This window comes from Chionomys nivalis, chromosome 3 (assembly GCF_950005125.1).
Source record: "Chionomys nivalis chromosome 3, mChiNiv1.1, whole genome shotgun sequence".
Lineage (NCBI taxonomy): Eukaryota > Metazoa > Chordata > Mammalia > Rodentia > Cricetidae > Chionomys > Chionomys nivalis.
The window spans coordinates 109,433,751-109,461,329 of record NC_080088.1 but is presented as its reverse complement, the minus strand read 5'-3'; the positions used below and the strand labels follow the sequence as shown (position 1 = coordinate 109,461,329).

Sequence of the window (27,579 nt, the reverse complement as noted above, 5' to 3'; positions counted from 1 at the left end):
AAGAGCTAGTTCCAGGACAGGCTCCAAAACCACAGAGAAACCCTGTCTCGAAAAACCAAAAAAAAAAAAAAAAAAAACAAGAAAAGAAAATCTAAAAGTTGCGAAGGGTCCGCCCGGTTAGGGTTCCCGCCTCCTGTGCACCGATTGGACGAGTCGTAGTGACGGACTGCCACAATCCTGATCGTTCATTGGTTATCTTGCGATGGGCGGTTCTCCGGGGCGGAACCGGAACCGGCTGCTGCGGTGGGCGGGGCGTGACAGGTAGCTGTGGCGGCGGCTGAGCGGTGGCCGCGGTGGCAGCGGTGCGGAGCCCCATGGTGCCGGTGCGCGGGCCGCGGCGGCTGAGTGAGGCGGCGCCGCCATGGGCTCCCTGTTCCGCAGCGAGAGCATGTGCCTGGCGCAGCTCTTCCTGCAGTCGGGCACCGCATACGAGTGTCTGAGCGCGCTGGGCGAGAAGGGCCTGGTGCAGTTCCGAGACGTGAGTGTCCCGCGGCCTGCGTGCCTGTGCAGCCCAGGGCTGGGCGCCGGCAAAGTCGGCTGACGTCGTGGGGACCCGGGCCGGGAGGTGGCTTTGCAGGCTGGCGAAGGAGGGCCCTTCTGAGGAGGTGGCTTTTGAGTCGAGACCCGAACGGGGCAGGAGGGTGTCAACGGGGAAAGAGGAGGGTCTCGGAGATGGCTTTGCAGAGTAATCAGGATTGGACGACCCCTCCGAAGAGGTGGTCTTTGAGCTGAGATCGGAACGGAACAGGAGCTGGCAGTGGGAAGATGTGGAGGAGGACGGTACCCAGAGGTGGTTTTGCTGGGTAGTTAAGAAGGGGCCCCTCTGAACAGGAATAGGTGGGATAAGGGAGGCTGGAAGAGGCATGGGGAAGTGTGACAGGTTGTGAGAGTATGATGATGCGCTGGCATTGTTGACAAGTGATGAGGACCTGGGTCACAGTTTGTGTGGAATGGAGGCTGTCTCTGCAACTGTAATAACACACTTGCCAACACAGCCACTGGCTTGTTTTCAACCTCCGTGCACTACCAACCTCCGAGGGTCAGGACCTTGCCCAACTTGTTCTTTCCTCATTTTCCACGAGTGACACGGGCCCTGGCATTTGTTGGCATTAATGAACAATGTTGGATGAATACATAAGCCTTTATGGAGTAACTTCTCGCCTTGGAGACTCTGAGCAAGGCAGATGAAGACCCTGTGCTCCTGAAGTTCAGTCTGGGAGGACGCTGGGTAAACACTGATCATGAACTGTAAGTGTCACGGAGGAGGAGAACGGTGCACAAAGGCTGCCAGCAGGCCCCGATACCTACACCAGTTTGGGCTTCTGGCCATTTCTCTGTCTCTTTCTGATGGGTCCATACTCCCATGATCTGATATGGGTGGCCCTTACATCATCATGGGGACATCCTGAGTGACAGGAGGTGGCACAGGCAAGGTGTGGTGCTCTTCCTGGGTCCCAGTGCCACTTGGACTACAGTCCTTGGTCTTCGTACCTGACAGGTAGGGTGTGGTGCTGTGAGTGGCACCAGAAAGATCGAGGCAGCAGTCACAAGGGAACCAGGCTTTTATATCAGGTCTATTTTGTTCCATCCTGTTAGGACTCAGGCCAAGGCACTTATCATGCTTCAATCTCAGAGGCCCAACAAGCCCTGTAATCAGCTCAGAGCTTCGGGTTCCACTGAGTGCCGTTACATGAGCTCCAGGCTGGACTCTGGATCCTTTTAAAGGGAGAGAAAGTGCAGCCGATCTTCGCAGGAGGGAAATAAAATGAACGTGCTTTACTGAGCCTTCAGGGCTGCTCCGTGTCAGGTGCCTGTAAGCTTGGGCATTGAAATTCGAGCTTGTGACAGGTCCTATGTTCATTTATGGGGTGGGATCACCAACCCTTTTTGACTTACTCAGGCCTTTCTGCTTGTCACCCCCGGAGGGGTGAGGCAGCTGAAGGTTTTCCATAGCGACTGCAGTGGGGAGATCTGGACAGAGGGGCTGTGGCCCTAAAGAGACAGGTGGGCTCAGTTCCGTCTTTACTGTGAGGACAGCTTCCTTCTTGGCCCTGTTGTTGCTGGGACTGGAAAGACTGAGTGCTGTAGCTTTGCCTCCTCTGCCTGCTCTTCTGGGTTCAATGCCAGTCATATAGACAGGGTCTGGAGCTGGGTGTCGTGTTGCCACACTCTGGAGGCTGAGGCAGGAGGATGAAGAATTCAAGGCTAGCCTGGGCCTATAGGGACCTATCTTGATAAAACCAAAAAGGAGGCAGGAGACGGCTCAGCAATTAAGAACCCTTAGGGCTCTTGCAGAGGACTAGAGTTCAGTTCCCAGCACCCGTACCAGGAGGTTCACGGAGCCATCTGTAGCTCCAGCTCCTTTGGATTCCTCAGTCACCTGTACTCATGAGCCCTCACCCTGACACACAGAAATAATAAAATAAATCATAAACATCAAACAAAGGGGTCTGTTGGAATGTACTGCTACACCATTAGCTTTGAATTAAGGAACCTGCAGCCTTACGTTACATCCTCCCCCAAAAATAAAACATGTGGTAGCCCATCCAATAGAAAAAACCAGTGGCTGTCCAAGCTGCTGCTGGTAGGTGTTTGTATCCTTGTGGCAGGGGCGTACCTCTTCACAGAAGAGCTGCTGTTGGGTTGAGAGTTAAGCCACTGCCGAAAGGAAATTGGCAAGTGGAGCGGCAGGCTGGGCTGGTCCCTGGCTCCAGGTTCCTGTTCTCAGTTCCATAGCAGCCACCATGTCTGAGTTGTCTGGGTGGGCGTGACCTCCAGAAGTGAAAGGGAATGAGATAGAGAAGTGACCTCCAGTTTTGATCCTTCTGATTAATGCTTTAAAAGTGGTTGGGAATCCCCAGCAAGGGGGGGAGCAGTTTCACACCAAGTCTAGTTGTGGAGCCCAGTGCAAATGCTGTATCCATACAGATGCAGCTTGTGCCCTAAATGCATGTCCTTGTAAGTGATTATTAGAAAAGTAGGACATTAGCTGGGCATGGTGGTGCTAGTGGCGCACACCTTTAGTCCCAGCACTCGGGAGGCAAAGACAGGCAGATCTTTGTGAGTTCGAGACCAGCCTGGTCTACAAGAGCCAGTTCCAGGACAGGCTCCAAAGCTACAGAGAAACCCTGTCTCGAAAAAAAAAAATTAAAATTTTATGAGCTTAAAACAAAATTTTCTTCCTCTTCTCAGCTCAACCAAAATGTAAGCTCTTTTCAAAGAAAATTTGTTGGCGAGGTGAAGAGGTGTGAAGAGCTGGAAAGAATATTGGGTAAGTTTGTCTTCCATTTTAATAATCCTAATACTTAGTTTAATATAAACTTATCTGTTTCTTTTAGAAAACTATAGACAAGCTGGGCGGTATTGGCGCACACCTTTAATCCCAGCACTCGGGAGGCAGAGGCAGGTGGATCTGTGAGTTCAAGGCCAGCCTGGTCTACAGAGCTAGTTCTAGGACAGCCAGACTACACAGAGAAACCCTGTCTTAAAAAAACAAACAAGAAAGAAAGAAAAAGAAAAGGGAGGGGCAGGTTGTTCACTTTCCTGTAATTCATAGGTAGGCACTGCTATGAGTGTATTTTATTTTTTCACTTGTTCCATAGACTGTAGAAGGAACTACAGTGACTGCTGTTGACCTCGTCTCTCATGTAATGGTTCTTGCTGCGACATCCCTCTTGTTTAGCATAAACCGAGGCTCAGCATTTGATGGGAGCAGAGTAGTATTTCATGATATTGATGTGCCGTGGTTTAATCAGCCAGTCCTGTGTAGTTTTTTTCTTATAAGTGAAAAACCATATATATATATATATATATATATATATATATATATATATATATATATATCTGTTAAGATATTACTTCATTTAAGACCTTATTTGGCAATAAGAAAGACAGGAAATGGCTGATAGCTGCCCTGATATCACTCGTTGTCTTTGCAGGCTCCCTTTGTGACTGGGCTAGGTTGGTGCTCTCTGCTTAAGTGTTGGAACTCAGTGGCCCTCGGCATTCCCTTCACCTCTAAAACCTACAAGAGTTACCCAAAGTAGTCTGGTTGCAGGAGAGTCTGACTTTTGGGATGATTTTTCTTGTTAATAGATACTCCACTTTTTTTTTTTTTCTTTAAAACTGTGTTTTTCAAGACAGGGTTTCTCTGTAGCTTTAGAGCTTGTGCTGGAACTCACTCTGTAGTCCAGCCTGGCCTCGAACTCACAGAGATCCTCCTGCCTCTGCCTCCCGAGTGCTGGGTTTAAAGGTGTGAGCCCAGCAGGGATTGTATTTTTTTTTTATTCATTGAAAATTTCATACAGTTCATTTGACCATATTCACCCCATCTCTTCCTCAACTGCTCTTCCCTATTCCCCTAAACACTTCCCTCTTCCAACTTCCTATCCTGTTTATTGTTGATGACTAACCAAGTCCACCTAGTACTGCCCTTGTGTTCGTGGATATGGGTGACTGACAGGTGGCCATAGCCCGCTAAGTTAAGTGAATCTGCCTACCCCAGTTGCTATCAGTTGCCAATAGCTCCTCAGCTAGGCATTCCCCTAACTAGAGATTTTTTTCCTCTATTTTTCTTCCTTTCTTCCATTCCTTTTTGATTTTTTTTTTTTTTTTTTTGGTGAGTGGGGTGGATCAGAGTCTCATGTAGCCCAGGTTGGCCTCAAACTCAGTATGTAGTTGAGGCTGATCTTGAACCACTGATCCTCCTGCCTTTTTCTCTAACTGTGCTTGGATGACAGGCCTGAGCTATAACACCCAGCTATTTTTTTTTTTTTTTTTAAGATTTGTCATTATTTTTGAGACAGGGCTTCTGTGTATAACAGTCCTGACTGCCCTGGAAATCACTTTGTAGATCAGGCTGACCTCAAACTCATAGTGATCTGCCTCCCTCTGCCTCCCAAGTATTGGAATTAAAAGCACGTGTCACCATGTCCAACATATTCTTATTATTTTCAGTTGTGTGTGTACATGAGTGCAGAACCCCTTGGAGGTCAGAGATGTATTGTATCCCTAGAGCTGGAATAGCAGGTGGTTGTGAGCTGCCTGCTGTGGGAGCTGGAAGAGCAGCCAGCGCTGTTGAGTGCTGAGCCGTCTCTCCAGCTAACACTTGACAGGGTTTCTCTGTGTAACAGCCCTAACTATCCTGGAGCTAGCTCTGTAGACCAGACTGGCCTTGAGCTCACAGAGATCCTTCTACCTCTGCTGCCCGAGTGCTGGGATTAAAGGCGTGCGCCACCACTGCCTGACAACACTGGACCTTTTTAAGTTAAGGGTTTTTTTTTTTTTTGAACGCTTCGCGGATTTGTGTGTCACCCCTGCGCAGGGGCCACGCTAATCTCTGTATCGGTCAATTTTAGTGTATGTGCTGCTGAAGCGAGCACAAGTTAAGGGTTTTTAATATTAACAATAACATATTTTTTAAAAGATTTATTATTTTTAATCATGCGTCAATGTGTGGGTATGTTCATATAAGTACAGTGCCCATGGAAGCCGGAAAATGGTGTCAGATCTTCCGGAACTGCCTAGCGTGGCTGCTGGGAATCCCCTGGGTCCTCTGCAAGAGTGGTGCACTGAGCTGCCTCTCTAGCTTTAATGTAAGACTTTTTTGGTTTTTTTCAAGACAGGGTTTCTCTGGGGAGCCCTGGCTGTCGTGGATCTCTCTCTGTAGACCAGGTTGGCCTCTAACTCAGAGATCAGCTTACCTCTCTGCCTCCTGAATCCTGAGATTACAGATGTGTGCCATTATGTCCAACTTCCAACCTTAATGTTGGCAGGAATTTCTGGTCATGTGAAATCTCTTGCTTAAGATGCTAGTTATTTGTATACTGTTAGATTATGTGGTGGAGTGACATCAGAGTCCTCATATAAGAGTCACTGGACAGGTCACTTGTGTGGAATGAGGCTTCTGAAAGCAGAGCAGAGAGCCACCTGGTTTCTTTCAGGGGAGCCTGGCTCTGCTCTGACTCTGGCTGCCAGGTTCTCTCTGAGGACCCTGTAGCAAATGCCAGCAGGCTGCCTCTGGTTGGGGTACAGGTCTGCACCTGCAGTGTGTTCCCAGTCTTCCAAAAACATGTTTCTTTTTTGTTTTGTTTTGTTTTCTGTTTTTTGATAGAGTTTCTCTATGTAGCCTTGGCTGTCCTGGAACTTACTCTATAGACTAGACTAGCCTCAAACTCAAGAGATCTGCCTGCCTCTGCCTCCTGAGTGTTAGGGTTAAAGGTGTGCGCCTAACTCCCAAATGTGTGGATTGTTTTTTGTTTTTCCAAGGCAGAGTTTCTCAGTAGTTTAAGAGTTTGTCCTGGAACTCCTACTGTAGACCAACCTGGCCTTGAACTCACAGATCTTCCTGTCTCTGCCTCACAAGTGCTGGGATTAAAGGTGTGCACCCCCACCACCCAGCCTTCCCTAACATGTTTTAACCTAGATTTTAGGAAGGAAAGGAGCTGGGGAGCTCTAGCCAGTGTGTGCCTGTCTCTCTGGAAGAAACTGCAGGAAGTGACAGGGACAGGCGGGATCTGCAGTCAGCAGGTTGGGGCTGCCAGGGTTCTGATTGCAGAGGGTCACAGTGAGACTGTCTGACTGTGCATCTTTCTTTCACAGTGTACCTGGTGCAGGAAATTACCAGAGCTGATATTCCCCTGCCTGAGGGAGAGGCCAGTCCTCCCGCACCACCTCTTAAACATGTTCTAGAAATGCAGGTAACTCCTCCTGAAGACGCTGTCTTCAACAGCCCTGGGACTGCCTAATTGCCTTCACAGTCCTCACCCCTCACCTCTCTTCCCAGAGCTGTGGCCTAAAGTAAGGAACAGGGGAGTCACGCACCCTCAGGGAACTGTAATGTGTTCTGTCTGACAGTAGAGGGCGCTGCTGGCGGGGGAGCTGTGGAGTAGTTGAGTCCCTGTTGGATCATGGCAGGTTTTAGGATACTCTCTGGACTACTCATCATAGCACATCTGTCCCTGCACCAGTGCTGGGGGCTGCAGGCCTGGGCTTCATATCTTTCCCATCAGGACTCAGAGGCCCAGGGAAGGCCTGAGTGCTTCCAGGTAGCTGGCATGTTGAAGCCGAAGGATATGGCACCATTACCCCACCTCTCCAATGAATACTGGGTGGTGCCTAAGGCTCTAGACTATTTTATTTATTTATTTATTTATTTATTTATTTACTTACTTACTTACTTACTTATTTATTGAGGCAAGGTCCCAGTATGTAGCTCTGGCTGGCTTTGAACTTACTTTGTAGACCAGGCTGGCCTTGAACTCATAAAGCTCTGTTTCTCTGGCTCTGAGTGCCGGGATTAGAGGCCCGCACTAGCATGCCTTCCCTTCTAGACTTTTCTTGTTAGGGTTTGGCACTTAGAAGAAATATAGTGGCTCTTTATCACTCTTCTAAAATAATTGCCATGATATTGCCGCAGCCCTTTGTGGCCGGCTGTTCTGTCTGTCTGCAGGAAGTAGCCAGCCACTTGGTGTCTGGCTCACACCAAGCATGGCACCCTCCCAGCCACGGTGACAGCCCTCTGGTTTGGCTGGATGTCCTGGTTATGACGTCCTTACGGACAGCAATGCTGCTGATAGCTTGTGGATGCAGAGCACAGGGAGGAAGAGGAGCAGGAAGGGTTGTTTTGAGTGAGTTGCGTTGGCTCAGTGGTTTGTCTTACAAAGGCTGTGTCTGTGGTTTGAATATGTAAAGCAGGAGAAGGACGCTAGGTTGTAACCATGGAAGCCTGCATCCTTAATTATGTGGTGGGACCAAGCTAGACTTCAAAGCTGGAGGCAGGAGAATGTTTAGAAAAGATGATCATATGTTGTTTCCATTGTAAACAAAAGAAATAAAGATTGTTGTGTGGGGTGGACAAGCAGCTGAAGGAAAGCTGGCAGCAGCAGATTCTGGGGGGGCATGTGTGGCCTGCAGGTGCCTACAGGTGTTGTGGTTCACACCATGAACTAAACTGAGCTGGTGAACCTTGCAGCCATACCCTGTCTGGCACATTTGCATTCTGGCTCTTTGCGGGCACTGTGGCCCTTTGAGCCTGGGTGACGGGGTGAGGAGGCTGCACCAGACTAAGCCTGCTTTCACCACAGCTGTGTTGTTGCAGGAGCAGCTGCAGAAGCTCGAGGTGGAGCTGAGAGAAGTTACCAAGAACAAGGAGAAGCTGAGGAAGAACCTGCTGGAGCTGGTGGAGTACACCCACATGCTGAGGGTCACGAAGACCTTCGTCAGGCGGAACGTGGAAGTACGTGTGCCCGCCCGCCCGCCCGCGGGAGAAAGCACACCTCACAGTCTCTGCCCTGCCTGTCTCTGTTGTTAGTGCCCTTCCAGCTTTGGTTTTGAGATAGTCTTTTTTTTTTTTTTTTTTTAAATATTTATTTATTATGTATACAATATTCTGTCTGTGTGTATGTCTGCACGCCAGAAGAGGGCACCAGACCTCAATCCAGATGGTTGTGAGCCACCATGTGGTTGCTAGGAATTGAACTCAGGACTTTTGGAAGAGCAAGCAATGCTCTTAACCGCTGAGCCATCTCTCCAGCCCCTTGAGATAGTCTTGTGTGTCCCTCTGGCTGACTGCCGTGGAGCTTGACTTGATACTGCTCCTGGTGCCTCCACTTCTCCCTCCACTTCCCTCGTCCTGGAAGTCAGCCTGGCTTTGTCACATTAAGCACGCACCCTGCCAGCTCTGGCTCTGCTCACATTGACGTCTTTGTTTTTGAGACCAGGTCTCACTCCATAGCCCAGGCTGGCCTTGAAGTTGGACGGATTCCCACCTCTGCCTCTGAGTGCTGGCATTACAGGCAGGAGCTGCTGTGCTTGGTGTAGATGTGGTTTTGTTTCGTTTGTTTGAAGTGAGACCTCATCCTCTGCTTTATTCTAGGCTGGATCGCACACTTCTTCCTGTGTTAGTGGTTTTAGCAGAGACGCTGCTTCCTACCATCAGAGACTTTAGTTTTCAGTTCAGAAAAAGATTTTCTTTTTTCGGTTTTTCAAGACAGGGTTTTTCTGTGTAACAGCCCAAAGTATCCTAGAACTCACTTTGTAGACCACGCTGGCTTTGAACTCACTAATCCACCTGCCTCTGCCTGCCAAGTTGCTGGCCTGGCCTTTTTTTTTTTTTTTTTTAACTGTTTTAAAGAAAACTTTAAAAATGTTTTAAATTTATTTGTTTTGTGTGTATTGATATTTTACTTGCATATATATCTGTGCATCACATGCGTGAGTTACAGAGGGCTGTGAGCGGCCACGTGGGTGCTGGGAATTTAACCCAGGCCTCTGGAAGAGCAGTCAGTGCTCCTGACTCTAAGCCATCTTTCTGGCTTCTACTTTATCATTTTATGTGTGTGGGTGTTTTGCCTGTACACCAAATATGCAGATATTATTTTATGTGTGTGGGTGTTTTGCCTGTACACTATACTAAGTGTGTAGATGGAGCCCCATTATCCTGGAAGAGGAGTTAGAAGCAGTTATGAACAGCGATGTGGGTGCTAGGAATCAAATCCAGGAATTCTGGAAGAATAACAAGTACTCTTAACCACTGAACCATCTCTCCAGCCCCAAGCAATGTGTTTTATGGTCATGAGGAAGAAAAATCTTGGTTTTTCCAAATGGCTGTGAGCAGAGGGGGCGGGAGGAACGTTCTCACCAGTGAAGATTGGTTCACACAGGCGTTGGAGGCTCAGTGGGCTGGGGGTGTTTGTGTGGATGCCCGAGTGTCACCAGATACTTAGAACATTACATCTTAGTTCCAGCTGCTCATCCTGCCCCACGCTGGGCTGGGCAGGGCATCGAGCCCTTCCCTTCTGAGGTTGCTCTTAATTGCCCTAGTTGTGACCCTAGATATGGTTATTGTCTCTTGAACCGAGGTCCAACCTCACCTAGAGCCACTCCCATATGTGAATGTCTTCAAGCAGTTCACCTGACAAGCTTGATAGAGTGTTTCTCTCCTATGGGGAAGCTTGCCCGTCTCAGTTGTCATTTGTACCTAATGCTCAGTGGTACCGTCCCTCTGTGGACTTATCTAGAAGCTTGTAAGGATGGAGTCTGTTAATGGTGTGCCTGCTTCCATGTCTTTCCAGTTTGAACCCACTTATGAAGAGTTCCCTGCCTTAGAGAACGATTCTCTGTTGGATTACAGCTGCATGCAGAGGCTGGGCGCCAAGTTGGGGTAGGTGGCAGTGCGCACCAAGCCCTTCCCGTAGAATAGGAGGCATGGGCCATGGTGCGGGTGAATGGGCCATTATAGCCTGGGATTGGCCCAGAGTGAGCGGCTGTCAGAGAACACTGGGCTCCTGTACATTGGACTTAATCACACAGTGTTGACGTAGCTGGATGCCGCGGGGATTTCTTCTCTTGGTCTATTGAGTTGGAAGAAGCAATGTCTGTGTTCCCAGTGCTGACTCCTGTGAGCCTGCCGTAACTGTGCCACAAGTCGAGGTCAGCTCACAGGAGTCAGTTCTCTGGGCTTAAACTCACTCGGGCTTTAAATTACGTTTCCAGTGACCGCTTCTGCCTCTGTTCTTTTCTTTCCTTTTGTTTGCTCCTCATCTTCATGCTCTTCTTAGACAAAATGTCATGTAGCCCAGGCTGGCCTCAGACTCACTGTGTAGCTGAGGATGACCTTGAACTTCTGATTCTTTTGCTTCAGCCTCCCAGGTGCACAGGTGCAGGGATGGCAGGTGTGTTTCATCTCTTTTTTATTAATATTTTCTTTTATTTTTTTTTTTTTTTGGAGACGGTGTTTCTCTTGGATGTCTTGGAACTCACTTTGTAGACTAGTGCTCCACCTACCTCTGTTTTCTGAGTGCTAGGATTAAAGGTGCGCATCATCATCACCTGGCAAATTTTACTTAATTCTTTTTAAGCTCATTACTTTTTTAAAAATTTTACTTTATTTTTTAAATTTATGATTTTCTTTTTTTAATTCTAAAAAGTGTTTATGTATATGGTTGCTTTTGCTTGTTTGTATGCCTGGATACCATGAATGTTCCTGAGGCTCATAGAGGCCAGAAGAGGGCATCAGATCCCCTGGAACTAAAGTAATAGCCCATCATGAGCCACCTCGGGGGTACTGGGAATTAAACTCAGGTCCTCTGCAGGAGCCAGTGCTCTTAAATACTGAGTTATCTCCTGTTGTGTTTTTTTTCTTTTTTAACATTTACCTAGTGTATATGTTTGGGACTGGTACATGCATGCCATGACGTGAAGGTCAGAGGGCAACTTTCCGGAGTTGGCTCTCTACCATGTGGGATGGGCATGACTGCAAGTACCCTCTCTCACTAAGCAATCTTGCCAGCCCTCTTGCTCTCCTCTGTGCCTCTGGAGATGAGACCCAGAGCCTGGCACTGTCTGGGCAAGCTCTCTGACGCTGAATTACATTCCCAGCTACGGCTTTTTAAAAAATGATCCCATATTCCTGTGTTCCGTATTTGGGCATCAGAGAAGTTTGATATGAAGATACGTTCCTTTAGAGAGATTTCTCACATTCACAGATAACTGGAGTCTTCTTAGCCCAAGCTCAGTTTTTATTCTTAGAATGGGGATTTTATTCTTAGAATGGGGACTTAAATTTTTTTTTTATTTAATTTTCGGAAGTGATATGAACTTATGCCAAACTCCTGGCTGAGTTCTGTGCTGTGGCTGTGTGTTCCGAGGACAGCATCTCCTGTGTCCAGACCCGCAGCTGATGTAAGCAAGTGGCTGCGAGGCTCCTTCCCCTCCAGATCTCTGCTTCTTGAAGGAGCAGCCCTTTGGGCAGGAAGTCCTGGCTGTGGTGGGTTCTGCCCCATCTCCTCACCTTGCCAGTGCCTGGGCTTGTTGTCATCTTCCACACTGGCACATCCAGGGTCTTCAGCGTAAAGAGCAGAGCAGCTGGGTATCTGGTTTGGTCTTGAAATTCCAAGACCTTCCCCTCACTGGCAGCTCAGCTGTCCATGGAAAAGGCAGCTTCAGCAATGCTTTGTCTAGCACGTGAGCATCTTGCCGCTTGATGACTCTCAGAGCAGCCTTGGCTGGCGGAGGCGGAGATCTCTCAGTCCTAAAGCCTGGCCCCTCACTGTCTTGCAGATTCGTGTCTGGCCTGATTCAGCAAGGCAAAGTGGAAGCATTTGAAAGAATGCTTTGGCGGGCCTGCAAAGGGTACACCATCGTGACCTACGCAGAGCTGGACGAGTCCCTGGAGGACCCTGAGACAGTGAGTGCCTGTCACAGGCAGAGCCCTGTTCTAGCCTGTGTGCACACTAGCCCTACAGTTTTCCTAAGTCTGGGCTTCCAGACCCCACCTCAGAAAGTAGCAACTCCATGTCTAAGGTTCAGGGCAGAAGCCTCAGGACACCCACCTTCTCCCCTACTTCACTCTATTCCCAGACTCAGAGACTGGACTCAGAAACAGGGAGTCTGGTTCATGCTGGTTCCCTTGCTCATCCATTCTGGTTGGATTTTGGCTCTACTTTTCTTGCCTCTAGGTGGCAGCAGCCCCCACCTGCACTCTTGCACCTGCCCCGCCTCCCCCTGGACTCCTCTCAGCCTCGTTGAGCTAGCCCTACCAGGGCTTCTCACTCTTAGAATCTTCCCTTGGCTTCCTGTTTACACAGCAGAAAGCCCTGTCTGTCCCCAAGTGCTCTGTTCTTCTGCGCCCTGTCTGGCCGTGTTCAGCTGGCCACCCCCTCCCAGTGTGTTTCTCTGTGTACTTTTCCTTTTGCACCAGTCTTTCCCCAGGTCCATGTAGCTCTCCCTCCCCTTCATGACAGTCATCTTTCCTGGGACCTTCTTTTCCCGCCTGTTTTTTATTTAAATTTATTAAATTATTATGTGTACAGTGTTCTATCTACATGTATGCCTGCATGCCAGAAGAGGGCACCAGAGCACCAGATCTCATTACAGATGGTTGTGAGCCATCATGTGGTTGCTGGGAATTGAACCCAGGACCTCTGGAAGAACAGGCAGTGCTCTTAACCTCTGAGCCATCTCTCCAGTCCTCCCACTTCTCATAGATGGCCACACACACCCTACCTCACTGCCCCTCCAGCCTGTTTTTTTTTTCTGTAGGGTCCTCCACCATGTTGCCAGCCTGACCATAGCTCCCTTGGCTTACTGCTGTTAGTGTTGGCAGCTCAGTAGTGACTGGCAAACAGGCAGAGCACCTTGGGCTAGCTCTGTTCCCAGTTCTAGGGGCTGAGCCTGGCCCTGATTCACATGAGGTGAGTTCTGCACTTCCCAGCTCAGCTTCAGAGAAGTCTGTCTCATTGACCATTGTAATGATGGCTGGTCCTCATTATTCATAGAATTATGTTGTTTGAAGTCACAAATAATGTAAATACTCAATTAGCAAATGTTATGGGGTTTCTCTGTTCCTGGGGCAGCGTAGGCTTGCTCCTCCAAAGTCTCTTTGTCACTTTTCATCAGCGAGCCACATCGGTCTTTGTGTTTCTCTTTGACTTCTTGTTTACTGTGCATTGTTGACTTTGGGGAACTGTACTCTTAGCTGTTGGTGAGTGAGGCTCGTCCACACAGATTTCCAGAGGGCTGCTCGACTGGATTCTGGATGTTTATGTCCCTTGGTGGCCATCTTAAACAGCACCATCACCAACAAAAAGCACATACAGGGCCGTCGTGGCAGTAATGGAGGAGGGCGCTTGGTTACAATATAAAGGGTGACCTGGGAGGAGGCAGACCTCGACCTCATGTGCTCACCCGCTTACTGGAGTGTGCGGCTCGCAGATGCCTGTGAGCGGCGTGCGTGCTGCTTGGGGGTTGCTGGTGAGTGGGTGATGCAGTCCTGTTGCAGTCATGGGTTTGCTGCAGTCAGAGCCGCTGCACCATCTGCCCTGACGGTGGACTTGGTCTGGGGGCTGAAGGCAGACTCAATGTCCTGTGTGTCTTATAGGGTGAGGTCATCAAGTGGCACGTGTTCCTGATATCCTTCTGGGGCGAGCAGATCGGCCACAAGGTTAAGAAGATCTGTGATTGGTGAGGAAAGTTGTCTTTTCCTCTTTTCCAGTGCTGGGAAAGGAATAGGCGCTCTCAGGCCAAGCGGGCCCCCTGCCCTGAGCTGCAGCGGGCCCCCTGCCCTGAGCTGCAGCGGGCCCCCTGCCCTGAGCTGCAGCGGGCCCCCTGCCCTGAGCTGCAGCGGGCCCCCTGCCCTGAGCTGCAGCGGGCCCCCTGCCCTGAGCTGCAGCGGGCCCCCTGCCCTGAGCTGCAGCGGGCCCCCTGCCCTGAGCTGCAGCGGGCCCCCTTCCCTGAGCTGCAGCGGGCCCCCTTCCCTGAGCTGCAGCGGGCCCCCTGCCCTGAGCTGCAGCGGGCCCTCTTCCCTGAGCTGCAGCGGGCCCCCTGCCCTGAGCTGCAGCGGGCCCTCTGCCCTGAGTTGCAGCGGGCCTCTGATTCTTCTGCTTATTTACTGCACCGAGGACTTGCCAGGTGCACGCTGCTTGGGCAGACTGTCAGCCTGACTCAGTCTGTGATCACCTGGGAAGAGTGTAGGTATCGGGTCTCCTGGAGGCAAAGCTACAGACTGTTGTGAGCCGCAGTGTGGGCCTGCGAACTGAACCCAGGTTCAGTTCCTCTGAACCCTCTCTCCAGCCCCAGCTTGTGTCCTTGCAGCAGACATGTTTTAGTGTGACCGGGAAAGCCGCACCAGCTTAGTGAAGCCCCTTTGTTGCCTTTACCAGGCTACTCTCGGGAGAGGGCTGGTGGCTCCTGCAGAGAAAGGCATCGCTCAGCAGGCAGAGTAGGGCAACTGTTGTTTTAAGGCAGTGTGCTTCTGGTGTTTTCTGGGTGTCTGAGGCCATGGTGCCTGCAGGACAGGTCAGGTCTCAGCCCACGGCTCAGCCTAAACAGTGTCAACCCTGAAACAATAGCCAATTCAGACTTATGATCCTCCTGCCTCTGTCTCCTGAGTGCTGGATTACAGGCTGTACCACCATTCTGGCATGTCTTCTAAAGTATGCTTTCTGCCTGTTAGGTGGTTTTTTGTTTGTTTTGTTTTGTTTTGTTTTTCTTCTTCAAGACAGGAGACAGGATTTCTCAGTGTAGTTCTGGTTTTCCTAGAATTTGCTCCATAACCTAGGCTGACCTCGAACTTGGAGATCCACCTGCCTCTGTCTCCTGAGTGCTGGGAGTAAAGGTGTTTGCCACTACTGTTCAGCTTTCTTGGTGGTTCTTAAACCTCAGGATACTGGTGCATTTCAGGAAGGCAGGTGGGTTGATCTGAGAGCATTCATTTACTGTAGCAGCCTGCTTGCAAGGCCTCTCCATAGTGGGCAGCTGTGACTTTGCCGTCAGAGGGCGGCCCTGCCTGGTGCTGGAGGCTGTGTGCCTGGATTGAGTGGATCCTGGTGAATTCTGTCCTTAGTTACCACTGCCACGTCTATCCGTATCCAAACACGGCTGAGGAGCGCAGGGAGATCCAGGAGGGGCTCAATACTCGGATCCAAGACCTTTACACTGTGAGTAAGCCGGGGCTGAGAGCATGTGAGAGGCCTGGTAGCCGGTTGTGGGTGGTCACCATGTATTCCTGACATTTGGGGTGTCTGTTTTGCAGTTACAAAGCCAGGAGTGGTGAAGGGACTTAGACAAGCCTTTGTGTCTCTTTGGTCTACTAGTCTACTGGATTGTCCTTTGACCATGGAAGACAAGCTTGAATGCTGGGCATCGTCCCACCTGCTTGTTTAATTTGACTTTCTCTTGATGGTGCTGAGGAGTCTGGATAGCAATATCAGGGTCAGATTTTCACACATGGAAACAGAAGGGAAATGGGAGTTGGAAGCTTCCAGGGCTGGGCCATCCTGAGTGTAGGCGAGAGTCAAAGGGCTGTTTGGGTCAGTCAGGTCACCCTTCTGCCAGTGATAGAATGTCCGAACTCTTCCTGTGCCCTTGGGGCTCTTCTAGGAGGTCACCTTGAAGAGCTGGCAGTCTCTGACCACTCCTGGCATTACTGCCATGGGAGCAGGTACCCAGAATGCTCCTCCTCTGGAGGTCAGGCTGGTGGACAAGAACTTCCCCTGCTCGGCCCCACAGGTGCTGCACAAAACGGAGGATTACCTGAGGCAGGTGCTGTGCAAGGCGGCCGAGTCGGTGTGCAGCCGGGTGGTGCAGGTGAGGAAGATGAAGGCCATCTACCACATGCTGAACATGTGCAGTGTCGACGTCACCAACAAGTGTCTCATAGCGGAGGTCTGGTGCCCCGAGGCGGACCTGCCAGGCTTGCGCAGAGCGCTGGAGGAAGGCTCGGTAAGGCTCCCCCCACGGGCACCCCCAGACCCAGAGCACTCAAGGACAGGGTGTGTTGCTGGATGCAGTACTGCAGGCTCGTGAGCCCTAGGACTAGGGAGGCTGCGGCAGGAGGATGGAGAGCTTGAGGCCAGCCTGAGACATTGTCTCCAGCAAGACAGAAAAAGTTTCTGAGTGCTGGCCAGGGCCTGGTCAGACACTGTTTTCAGACAGGGTTTGAAGAGTGGCTCTCTGGCCCTGGAGAGATGGCTCAGTGGTTAAGAGCACTGAGTGCTCTTCCAGAGGTGACGAGTTCAATTCCCAGTACCCACATAGTAGCCTCACAACTGTCCGCAACTCCAGTTCCGGAGGACCTGTGTGACACCTTCACACAGACACAACAACAATGCACAGAAAAATAATGAATGAATGAAGAGTTGATCTCTCTGGCATTGTGTGGGGGACATTTTAAGCTGTGTTCCTGAGTAGTAATGTACTGGTACGGACCACAAGAGAAGAAATAGCGTGGAAGCTCTTCCTGCTGACCACAGCCTTTTCTGCCCCTCCCTCAGGGTCACCGCTACACTTCTGTTCCGCCTCCGTCACCGAACAACATTTGGCCAGATAGGGCTAGGGCTAGGCAGCCTTTCTTTTTATTTTGGCTTTTAAAATGAAACCCTTCTCTCTTTGTAATTTCTAAAGATCTGTGGTCCCACTGGAAAGTCCAAAGGATGGTGGGTGGCACCTGGCGTGGCTGCTTAAAATCGGCTCCCTCTAAGCAGCAGATTGCGTGTTCTTCTTTCTGCTGAATAAAATCTCTTTTTATGGCCAGACTCTGTTGCAGAAATTCACCTTGATTTATTAGCTGAGTTCAGTCACAGGTGCAAACACCACTTTGCAGAATAGCCTGTGACCTTTGAAACTTAGCACCTGCCGGTCTTCCAGAAGGATCCCCCCACTCCGGCTCTTACTGAGTGAGGCTGGGTTTCTTCCCGTATTCTCTCAGCTCACCTTCCTGTTCACATGCACGCCGTTGCTCTTTTCCCTGGCGTTGGTCTGTTTCTCTGTGTGCATTTCTGGGCAAGTGTAAACTGTACACTGAACTGAGCTGAATACTCACAGAGATTATGCCACAAAGATAAAATTTTGCTTTTTCTTCCCTATTTTCTTTTTTGAAAACTAGGTAGTATAGCTGTGTCTGACTTCCTCTTTGCTGAGCACTTTAAATTCCTTTTATTATGCATTGTGTCTATATGTGGGTACCACCGTGCCCGTGGAGGTCCTGGGGATTGAACTCAAGTCATCAAGCTTGTAGGCAAGCACCTTTACCCACTGAGCCATCTCACCAGCCCTTTCTTGACCACTTTTAAGAGATAAAGTCCTAGATATCAAGGCTTTTTCTTTATCTCGCTCTCTTTTATCTTTATTTATTTTTATTTTTTCTGTTTGAGACATGGTCATGCTCTGTTGCTAGGCTGGGCTCCCATTTGAGATTCTCCTGCCGAAACCTCCCGAATGCTGACACCCAGGCCCGCACAGCTGGCCAGGCTCACTTGTCAGCTTCCACTGCCCTGAACTTGATTCTGTTTCCATCCACCTTACCCCAGCATTCCATTCCCGCTCCCTAGTTCCATTCTGCTCTCCTTCCAAGGGCCCCAGCTCCAAGTTCTGGCCTTATGCCACTAGGCTCCGCATGGATGTCTGGCCTGGCGACTTACTTCTGTGAACATGCCCCACCCCACCCTGCCAGAGCGTGGCCAGCTCAGTCATGTGCTTTTCTGTAGCTGCTCTCGTGGACAGTCAGTCATCTTTTTTTTTTTTTTTCTTTTCTCTGTGGAAGAGAGAGAGTGGAGCTACAATCCCCTCGTTCATGAACACAATCCCTACGAAAGAGACACCACCCACTCTGATCCGCACCAACAAGTTCACTGAGGGCTTCCAGAACATCGTGGACGCCTATGGTGTCGGGAGCTACCGAGAAGTGAACCCAGGTGGGCATCTGGACAGGGCTGGTCCTGTACTTATGTCAGCTCAGCTTTGACTTTGGTTGCGATTCTATAACTCTGACTAGTCTGTAGCAATCCCAATGTAGCCCAAGCTGGCCCTGAACCCTTGGTGATCTTCCTGTCTCTGCCTCCTGAGAGCTGGGATTATAGGCATGTGACACCATGCCCAGCCCTGTCGGTCCCTTTTGATAAGGGAATGTAATAGGTGTTTGTCAGGCTCACTACTGTCACCTTGTCAACTTGGTACAGCATTTAAATGCCCTTACTGTCCTGTCCTGAGAGAGAGAGACAGTGTGTGTACATGCTGACCCAAGGCCCCTGCTGAGAACCTGCCAACCCTCTGTCTCCACAGCTCTCTTCACCATCATCACCTTCCCGTTCCTGTTTGCTGTGATGTTTGGTGACTTTGGGCACGGCTTTGTCATGTTCCTGTTTGCCCTCTTACTGGTGTTAAATGAGAATCATCCCAGACTCAGCCAGTCACAGGAGGTAATGCGTGCCGGCCAGCCCGTGCACGGTGGGAGCCATGACATTGTGGTACTGGAAGAGGGCTGTGCTTTGTCATTGAGGTGGTCTTAGGTAGTCTGGGCTAGCTTCAAACTTGTTACATATCGAAGGCTGGCCTTGAACTTGTGATTCCCTTGTTTCTGCCTTTTGAATTCTGGGATTATAGGTGTGTGCCCCACACCTGGCTCAAGAGTTTGAGTGTGTAAGTGCCTGTCACCCCTGGGTAAGACATCGCTGTTGGGGTTTTCTGGGAAGGCCCAGAGGAGTGGCTGGAATAAACCAGAATGAGCTTCCCCTGAGCCACTGTCCAGTGGGTGAGTCTGTCATCACCGTGTCCTCTCCAGATCCTGAGGATGTTCTTCAACGGCCGCTACATCCTGCTGCTGATGGGGCTGTTCTCCGTGTACACCGGCCTCATCTACAACGACTGCTTCTCCAAGTCTGTGAACCTCTTTGGCTCCGGGTGGAATGTGTCTGCCATGTACAGCTCCAGCCACTCTCAGGAAGAGCAAAAGAGGATGGTGCTTTGGAAGTAAGTAGTCTGTGAACAGAAAAGCGACAGGTAGGGTGTACCTTTCTCAGGCCCTTCCTCTGCACATGGCGACATTCTCTGCCCTCTCTTTCAGTGACAGCACCATCAGGCACAGCAGGACTTTGCAGCTGGACCCGAACATCCCTGGAGTTTTTCGAGGCCCCTACCCTTTCGGCATTGACCCTGTGAGTGCTTCCTTCCCCTTGTTCCTGAGTGAGGGGGCTGCTGGGGAGCTGCTGTACCTCTGTTAGTGTAGTCAGTGGGAGCCAGGGCAGTGCAGGAGTGGTTGGCAGAGCCATGGGGCCATGGTTGTATCTACCAGTCTTTTCCTCTGGTAGAAGTGACCCTTCATGGACACCAAACAGGTTCTGAACTGCTTCATAGTTTGATCTGGAGAGGAAGGTGAGCCCATTCTGCAGCTAGATCCAGCAATGCTTACAGCCTTGGCTCAGGAGCGGCAGGCTCCCTGGTTTTGACACTGAAGCCCTGGCCTGGGAAGTCAGTTGGAAGCACCAAGAGAAGAGAAGGTGTTATTTCCTCTGTAAGCGGAGAGTGACCAGTCATTTAGGAGCTCGCTAGCTCCTGCTAATGGGACTTACGTTGCTTCTGTTTGGTTTGGTCCTAGATTTGGAACCTGGCCACAAATCGCCTCACTTTCCTCAATTCCTTCAAGATGAAAATGTCTGTTATTTTAGGAATTATTCACATGACTTTTGGTGTCATTCTGGGAATATTTAACCACTTGTAAGTACATGTTTTAACTTTCTTTTTCTTCATCTTTCATTTTTTTTTTTTGGCAGTCCCTCCTGTTGTATGATTTTTTTTTTTTTTTTCGTTTTTCGAGACAGGGTTTCTCTGTAGTTTTGGAGTCTGTCCTGGAACTAGCTCTTGTAGACCAGGCTGGTCTCGAACTCACAGAGATCCGCCTGCCTCTGCCTCCCGAGTGCTGGGATTAAAGGCGTGCGCCATCACTGCCCGGCTGAAAATAATTTTTAAAATTGGGGGTTGAAGAGACAAGTCGGTGGTTCAGAACACTTCGTGCTCTTGCAGAGGACCTGGGTTTGGTCCCCAGTGCCCACATGGTGGCTCACATCACAACTGGCTATGGCTCTAGTTCCAGGAAACTTATACCCTCTTCTGGCCTCTGGGCACCAGGCATGTACTGATAACATTCAGGCAAAACAACCATAAAGAAATTAAATAAATTTTTAAATATTGATTTCATTAAAATAACATTTTTAAATCTTAAAAAAAATAACAACAGCAAAATTCCTAATATTTTGAAGTCAGACTCAATAGCAGTGTGTTTGTGTGTGGTTCTGTAGTCTCTCTCTCTCTCTCTCTCTGCTCTCTCTCTGTGGGGGATCTGTGTGTGTGGTTCTGTAGTCGCTCTCTCTCTCTCTCTGGGGGGATCTGTGTGTGTGGTTCTGTAGTCGCTCTCTCTCTCTCTCTGTGTGGGGGATCTGTGTGTGTGGTTCTGTAGTCGCCCTCTCTCTCTCTGGGGGGATCTGTGTGTGTGGTTCTGTAGTCTCTCTCTCTCTGGGGGGATCTGTGTGTGTGGTTCTGTAGTCGCTCTCTGTGGGGGGATCTGTGTTTGTGGTTCTGTAGTCGCTCTCTCTCTCTCTCTGTGTGGGGGATCTGTGTGTGTGGTTCTGTAGTCGCTCTCTCTCTCTCTCTGTGTGGGGGATCTGTGTGTGTGGTTCTGTAGTCTCTCTCTCTCTGTGTGGGGGGATCTGTGTGTGTGGTTCTGTAGTCGCTCTCTCTCTCTCTCTGTGTGGGGGATCTGTGTGTGTGGTTCTGTAGTCTCTCTCTCTCTGTGTGGGGGATCTGTGTGTGTGGTTCTGTAGTCGCTCTCTGTGGGGGATCTGTGTGTGTGGTTCTGTAGTCGCTCTCTCTCTCTCTCTGGGGGGATCTGTGTGTGTGGTTCTGTAGTCGCTCTCTCTCTCTCTCTGTGTGGGGGGATCTGTGTGTGTGGTTCTGTAGTCGCTCTCTCTCTCTCTCTGTGTGGGGGGATCTGTGTGTGTGGTTCTGTAGTCTCTCTCTCTCTCTCTCTCTCTCTCTCTCTCTCTCTCTGTGTGTGGGATCTGTGTGTGTGGTTCTGTAGTCTCTCTCTCTCTGTGTGTGGGGGATCTGTGTGTGTGGTTCTGTAGTCGAGCTCTCTCTCTCTCTGTGTGGGGGATCTGCAGCTCTGGCTTGAACCAGCAGGCACCCATGGAGCCCTGGAGCGGCCTGTGGCGCCATGGCGACAGCCCTTCAGCGGCCTCATTGGCCCTCTTGCAGGCACTTTAGGAAGAAGTTTAACATCTACCTGGTGTCCGTCCCTGAGATCCTGTTCATGCTGTCCATCTTTGGGTACCTGATCTTCATGATCATCTACAAGTGGCTGGCGTACTCGGCAGAGACCTCTAGGGAGGCCCCCAGCATCCTGATTGAGTTCATTAACATGTTCCTGTTCCCGTCCAGTGAGACACATGGCCTCTACCCTGGGCAGGTGAGTGCTCCCCCTTGCTTGGCAGTGACAGCCCCTGCATTCAGCCTTCCCCAAGTAGTCTGTGATAAGGAAGGCTACACCTAAAGCAAGATTGTGAGAGGATTCTACTAGTGTTCCTGGTTTTCCTTTTGCAGTGACCTCAGGAAGTTATTAACTATATTTTGGCTCCATTTAGATTTTTTCTTTGTTTTGATTTTCAAGACAGGGTTTCTCTGTATAGCCCTGGCTGTCTTGGAACTAGCTCTGTACACCAGGCTGGCCTCAAATTCAGAGTTCCGCCTGCCTCTGCCTCCAGAGTGCTGGGATTAAAGGCGTGCATCCTAACTGCTCTAGCTAGATTTTTTTTTTAAGTAAAGGAATGCTTTATAAATTTACATGTCACCCTTTCTCGCAAGGACCACGATGAGCTCTGTTTGGTTCCAATATTTTAGTGTGATGCCCAAATGAACTCCCATTTAGAATTTGTGTGAGTGTGGGTACCTGTGTCTTCAGGGAGAGGTCAAATTTGGATGCCATTCCTCGGGCACCATGCACCTCTCTCTTTTGTTGTTATTCTTGTGTGTGTGTGTGTGCGCGCGCGCATGTGTGTGTGTGTGTGTGCATGTGCATGTTCGTGTATGTGTGTGATAGTCTATCCCTGACCCGGAATTGTCAGAGTGGGCCAGGGTGACCAGTGATCGAGCCCCAGGAGTTCTTCCTGCCTCTGCTTCCCAAGGGCTGAGTCACACACAAGCTTGCACAGCCGCAGCGGGCTTCGAACTCAGTTCAGACTGAGGCATTACCCAAACCTCCATTTAGACTTTTTCTAAAGCATTTTACTGTTTTCAAAGCAGTATTTCAGTGCTGTGTCCTGAATGTTGGGAGCTGGGAAGAAGTGCAGAGGGTCCCTTGGTCACAGGGACTTAGCAGTCATCTGTCTTGTGCCCCTGGCCCTCACAATCTACTCCACGCTCCGTGACATGGTGCCGCCCTTCCATCTTCCTGCCTTTTCCCTACACCCGCAGGCGCATGTCCAGAGAGTGTTGCTGGCCCTCACTGTGCTGGCGGTCCCTGTGCTCTTCTTAGGAAAGCCACTCTTCCTGCTGTGGCTGCACAATGGGCGCAGTTGCTTTGGTGTGAGCCGGGTAAGTGAGCTTGCTCCCTGTGTCCCGAGGTTCTGATTCCTCCACAGCTGGCCTTATTTAGAGCTTGGATGTTGCTGTTGGGCTGCAGCTGGGGAATAATACTGTTACAAGATGTTCGCACAGGCGTTCTCTCAAGTCCCCCCATGGGCACTCCTGGGTGTAGAAGTGGAGGTGTCAGGTCACAGGGCACTTCTGCCGTACTTCTCTAGAAGCTGGACCATTATAAACTCCAGCAGGAGTGCTCTAGGCTTCCAGTTTCTTGATCCTTGCCAACACTTATTATTCTCCACTTCCCGCCATTTTCTTTGACGCTGCTCTTTTATCATTAGAGCGGTTACACACTTGTAAGGAAGGACAGTGAAGAAGAGGTTTCTTTGCTGGGCAGCCAGGACATAGAAGAGGGAAGCAACCGCATGGATGAAGGCTGCCGGGAAGTGACGTGTGAGGAGGTGAGCTTTGAGCTGATGGGTTGGGTGAGAGGGGACGCTGGTCATTGGCTGCGCAAGTGTGGTTGTCTGGTTATTATTGTATATCACAGTTTTCATTCAGGTCAAGTTCACAGAGCAAAGACAGCAGAGTGGGAAGAGCCAGGGTGCTGCAGTCCCTCCCCTCATGGGGACAGCACCCTCTACCCTCCCTCCCCAGCCTCAGGCTTGAGGTTCCCCTGTGCACCTGTAGCTGGGGAATGCCCATGTGAGTGCTGGCTAGTTTCAGAGGCTGGTTCAGATGTCACTGAGGTCTCTACCATGGGCTTTTGTGGCAGTTGCAGTTCTAGGCTGGTGGGGACTGAAGCTTGAGTAGAGTCAGGGAGCTCGTGTGGGGAGGGCCCAGTGAGTCCCACTCCCACTGAGAGCAGGACTCAATCTCGGATCTGCTCTTTCTGGCATCGGCATGCTCTATCCTTGAGGCCGGCCAGGAACTCACAGTGGAGCAGGTCTGTGATATGGTGTCTCATGTTCTCTGTTGTCCCTCAGTTTAACTTTGGGGAGATCCTGATGACGCAGACCATCCACTCCATTGAGTACTGCCTTGGCTGCATCTCCAACACCGCGTCCTACCTAAGGCTTTGGGCCCTCAGCCTGGCGCATGCACGTATGTTGCTTAGCTCCGTGGAGTGTGTAAGCTCTCCGGATGGTGGTGGACCAGGGTTCTTTGTTGTTTTGACCCACCTTCCGATCACACAGGTCCCAGTCCTGGCCTAGGCGCAGAAGGGCTCTGCAAACTGAGGGCCTGGTGACCTCTGGCACGGATGCTTTCCTCTGTTTCGTGTGTCCGAGTGTATCCTAGCATTGCTTTACTCCCCGAGTGGCGTCTTTATTTCAAGCGAGTGTGGCAGCTGCTGAACCGCAGCTCAGATTCCTAGTGAGTCCTCATGCACGGTTCTGCTCATAGGCAGCTGAGCCCAGCGTGACTCGGCCTCTGTGTGAGACACACTTGACAATTACCCTGACAATTGTAATGAGAGCCATGTCACCTTTGCTCCAGCCTGGAGGTAAATGGTCACTGACTGAATTTACTTCACTAACAGTGAAACATGAAGTTGTCTTGCATTGGTATTCCATGACAAAGCCCTGGGATATGTGGCAGAGATAGGTAGTCACAAGAGGGTACTGACCAACATGGGACAAAACGAGGCCCTCTGTGTCCAAAGACAGTGAGGGTGAAGAGGCTGCTTGCTGGCAGCAGACCCAGACTTGAAACAGGTACCTTGCTAGGTTCAGACAGGACTCTCAGTCTGGGTCCAGGCCCTGAACTTGCTGAATTAGCAATAGGAAGGGACGATGGAGCCCTCCTAAGACTGTTGTTTTTCACAGAGAAAGCAAGGAGGTTTGGGTCCTCTGCTCCAGGGGTAGGCTGACTGGTGGTCATTCCTGCTGTCCCGAGGGTGGTGAGAGGGCTGATGTTTTCAGACTGAACTCTGCTCAACGGCTTCCTTTGCAGAGCTGTCCGATGTGCTGTGGGCCATGCTGATGCGTGTGGGCCTGCGTGTGGACACCACCTATGGGGTCTTGCTGCTGCTGCCTGTCATGGCTTTCTTTGCAGTTCTGACTATTTTTATCCTTCTGGTCATGGAAGGGCTTTCTGCATTTCTCCACGCCATACGCCTTCACTGGTGAGTGTGACATGTATCCTCAGAACGTATTTTAAAAGTGGAAATGAGGGCTAGAGAGATGACTCAGTGGCTGAGAGTGAGCTGCACTTTCAGAGGACCCACGTTCAGTTCCCAGCGCCCGTATCAGGTGCCTCACGGCCTCCTGTCACTCCAGCATTAAGGCGTCCAGTGGGTGCCTCTGGTCTCTGCAGGCATCTGCACTCGGGTGCACATACACAGGACATGCAGTGCTATAAGCATAATAAATCTTTTGAAAGGGGTGCAGGAACTGGCAGGAAGGCTCAGTGGATACAGATACCTGCTCCCAAGCCCAGTTCAGTCAGCAGGCCCTGCATGGGGACAGAGAGAACCGATGCCCAACAGCTGTCCCCTGACAGTCACATGTGCACATGTTAATAACTAATATAGAATTAAAAAGCCACCCCTTAAGGAAAAAAATACATGTATGTAAAACCCCTTTCTAAACGCAGTGCTTATGATGGCTAGCTCCTCCCACCCAGCTGTGAATTAGCAGTTCAGAAACACAATGCAATTTACACAAGTAAAAGAAAATTTCTATCTGTGATGCAATAGTGTGTTCTCCCTTTTTGTTGTTTTTATTTTTGAGATAGGGTCTTGCTATGTAGATCAGGCTGGCCTCGAACTCAGAGAGCTTGCCACTGCCTCCCGAGTGTGGCGGCGTAAATGAATGCAGACAGATTATAAAAATATATACAGCTTTAATAAGGAAATAGACTTACAGGACCACAGGTTCCCTCGGAGAACAGGAAAAGCAGAGCAAAAAAGGGGCTGCTGGGATCACGCCTGGCAGATTTATCCGTAAACATTAGCCCGAGGCGAACACGCCCCCAATGGGTGGGGCTATATCCCTATACCCGAGTGCTAGGATTACAGACAGGTGCCACCATGCCCAGCGTGTGTATGTTCCCACTTTTATTTACACTGGGACTGGCAAGTGTCACTGATGGCTTCTGGATTAGTACCTTCCTTGTTGTGAGGGCAGAAGTCAACTTGCAGGAGCTGGTTGTCTTCTTATCGTGTGTCCTGGGGATTGAACGCCGGTTGTTAGGCTTGGTGTCACATGCCTATACCCCCTGAACCTCCTGAACTGTCTCGGCAACCTCCAGGGTATTCTCAATGCTACTTAGTATGTATGCCTGGCTGCTGCTCTGAGGTTCCGGCAGCCAGTGTGACAGGGGAGTCCTGGTGTCTTTTCCTCTGTGTCTGGTTATGGGAGCTGATACCTAGGGGTGGAGGGAGCAGGGGGCAGGGTGTTGAGGTGACACATGGGAGCCTGGCTGGATGGGGAAGTCAGTGTGGACTTGGGAGAGAATGACAGGGGAACATGTTCATGACAGGAATGCGAAGAAATGGGAAGATTTTATCCCAGTGTGTGCATAGAAGAGCTAAGAAACTCGGTCCAGTCTGTCCAGGTCTATGGTGGACCTTCTTCTTTAAAGAACTGTAGGGACATCATTTCACTCACAGTTCTGAGTGCAGTCCATGGTGGGGAAGGCATGGCGTTTCTAATACATATTTGTTTTTCTTTTTGTAGGGTTGAATTTCAGAATAAATTCTACGTTGGTGCAGGCACCAAATTTGTTCCTTTCTCCTTTAGTCTGCTCTCCTCCAAGTTCTGTAATGACGACGACATTGCATGATCACATGGCTGCAGCCGTCCGCTCTCAGGGTTATGGAGAATGATCATGTTACAGAATTCCCTCAAGTCAGATTTCTGACGGGAAAATTCCACCCTCGATGATTGCCTTACGACTCAGCCAATGATTCTGTAAGATACACCTCTCTTCGTGTTGAAGATTTTGTAAAGCTCACCACTTCGGACACAGAAATTTCGTTGGTTTTTATTATGAGCAAATGTAAGCTATGCCAACATTACATTAAAGATATTTTTTTAATAAGTGTAGGATTGGAAGAGAAAAGCCAGCTGAATGGCTAGCTAAAATTGTTTTTAGATTCTTGATTCCCTTCCAACTTTAAAAAAAACACAGAGTTGTTCCATCACGAGAAGACGTCAGATACCATAGTTTTCTTCAGACATTCTGCTGGGCCGTCAGCCGATCCCCGACCCTGCTGGCTCAGGAATGTGTGTGTTCTGCCTGGATGCTGTCAGAGTCACAGGAGGGAAAGGGACAGCACAGCACAGCAGATGGCTCTCCTGCCCTGTTATCCTTTGTCAGACCAGTCATGACAGTTGAACGTTTGGAAAGATGACTGTCCAGAGCCTTAAATCCTGGTGCGGCTGCCGAGAAGACAGGTGAAAGTAATGTGTATTTTTGTAGCAAAGAACAAATGAAGCTATTTTGCCACAGAGACCTTGCTTCTGCTGGGGGACAGTGTAATTTTTTACTTTCACAGTAATTCTAAATAAAGGTCTGATGGCCACAGTTTAATCTCTAAAAACTCTTGAGATCAGTTGAAAACTAATTCTCACTAATCTGTTCATTCATCGTCTCAAGCAGAGATCACCTGCTCCTGTGTCACTTAGCTCTGCACGAAGTGGACTCAGCCCTGCTGAGCCCTGATCCCTGTCATAGGCTCATAAATTATGTTCATTCTCACATTTTACATTAACTGGTTTTAGATTA

General features: G+C 49.9%; 1 protein-coding gene and 1 non-coding gene across 2 annotated transcripts; one reads left to right on the top strand and one right to left on the bottom strand.

Moving 5' to 3' along the window:
- Nucleotides 1-254: 254 nt before the first annotated feature.
- On the top strand, nucleotides 255-27,427 carry Atp6v0a2 (ATPase H+ transporting V0 subunit a2). Its single transcript, XM_057764188.1, has 20 exons — nucleotides 255-478; nucleotides 3,193-3,271; nucleotides 6,601-6,698; nucleotides 8,099-8,236; nucleotides 10,074-10,162; nucleotides 12,061-12,187; nucleotides 13,880-13,962; nucleotides 15,344-15,437; nucleotides 16,009-16,221; nucleotides 18,041-18,191; nucleotides 18,559-18,695; nucleotides 19,058-19,245; nucleotides 19,340-19,430; nucleotides 19,871-19,989; nucleotides 21,526-21,736; nucleotides 22,741-22,860; nucleotides 23,190-23,309; nucleotides 23,835-23,952; nucleotides 24,802-24,973; nucleotides 26,529-27,427. Exons 1-20 carry the CDS (start codon nucleotides 362-364, stop codon nucleotides 26,632-26,634), a joined length of 2,571 nt encoding a protein of 856 aa, XP_057620171.1. The 5' UTR covers nucleotides 255-361; the 3' UTR covers nucleotides 26,635-27,427.
- Nucleotides 5,279-5,381, bottom strand: LOC130872361 (U6 spliceosomal RNA). Its single transcript, XR_009056958.1, has one exon. It is a non-coding gene; the product is annotated as a U6 spliceosomal RNA (small nuclear RNA).
- Nucleotides 27,428-27,579: the final 152 nt, after the last annotated feature.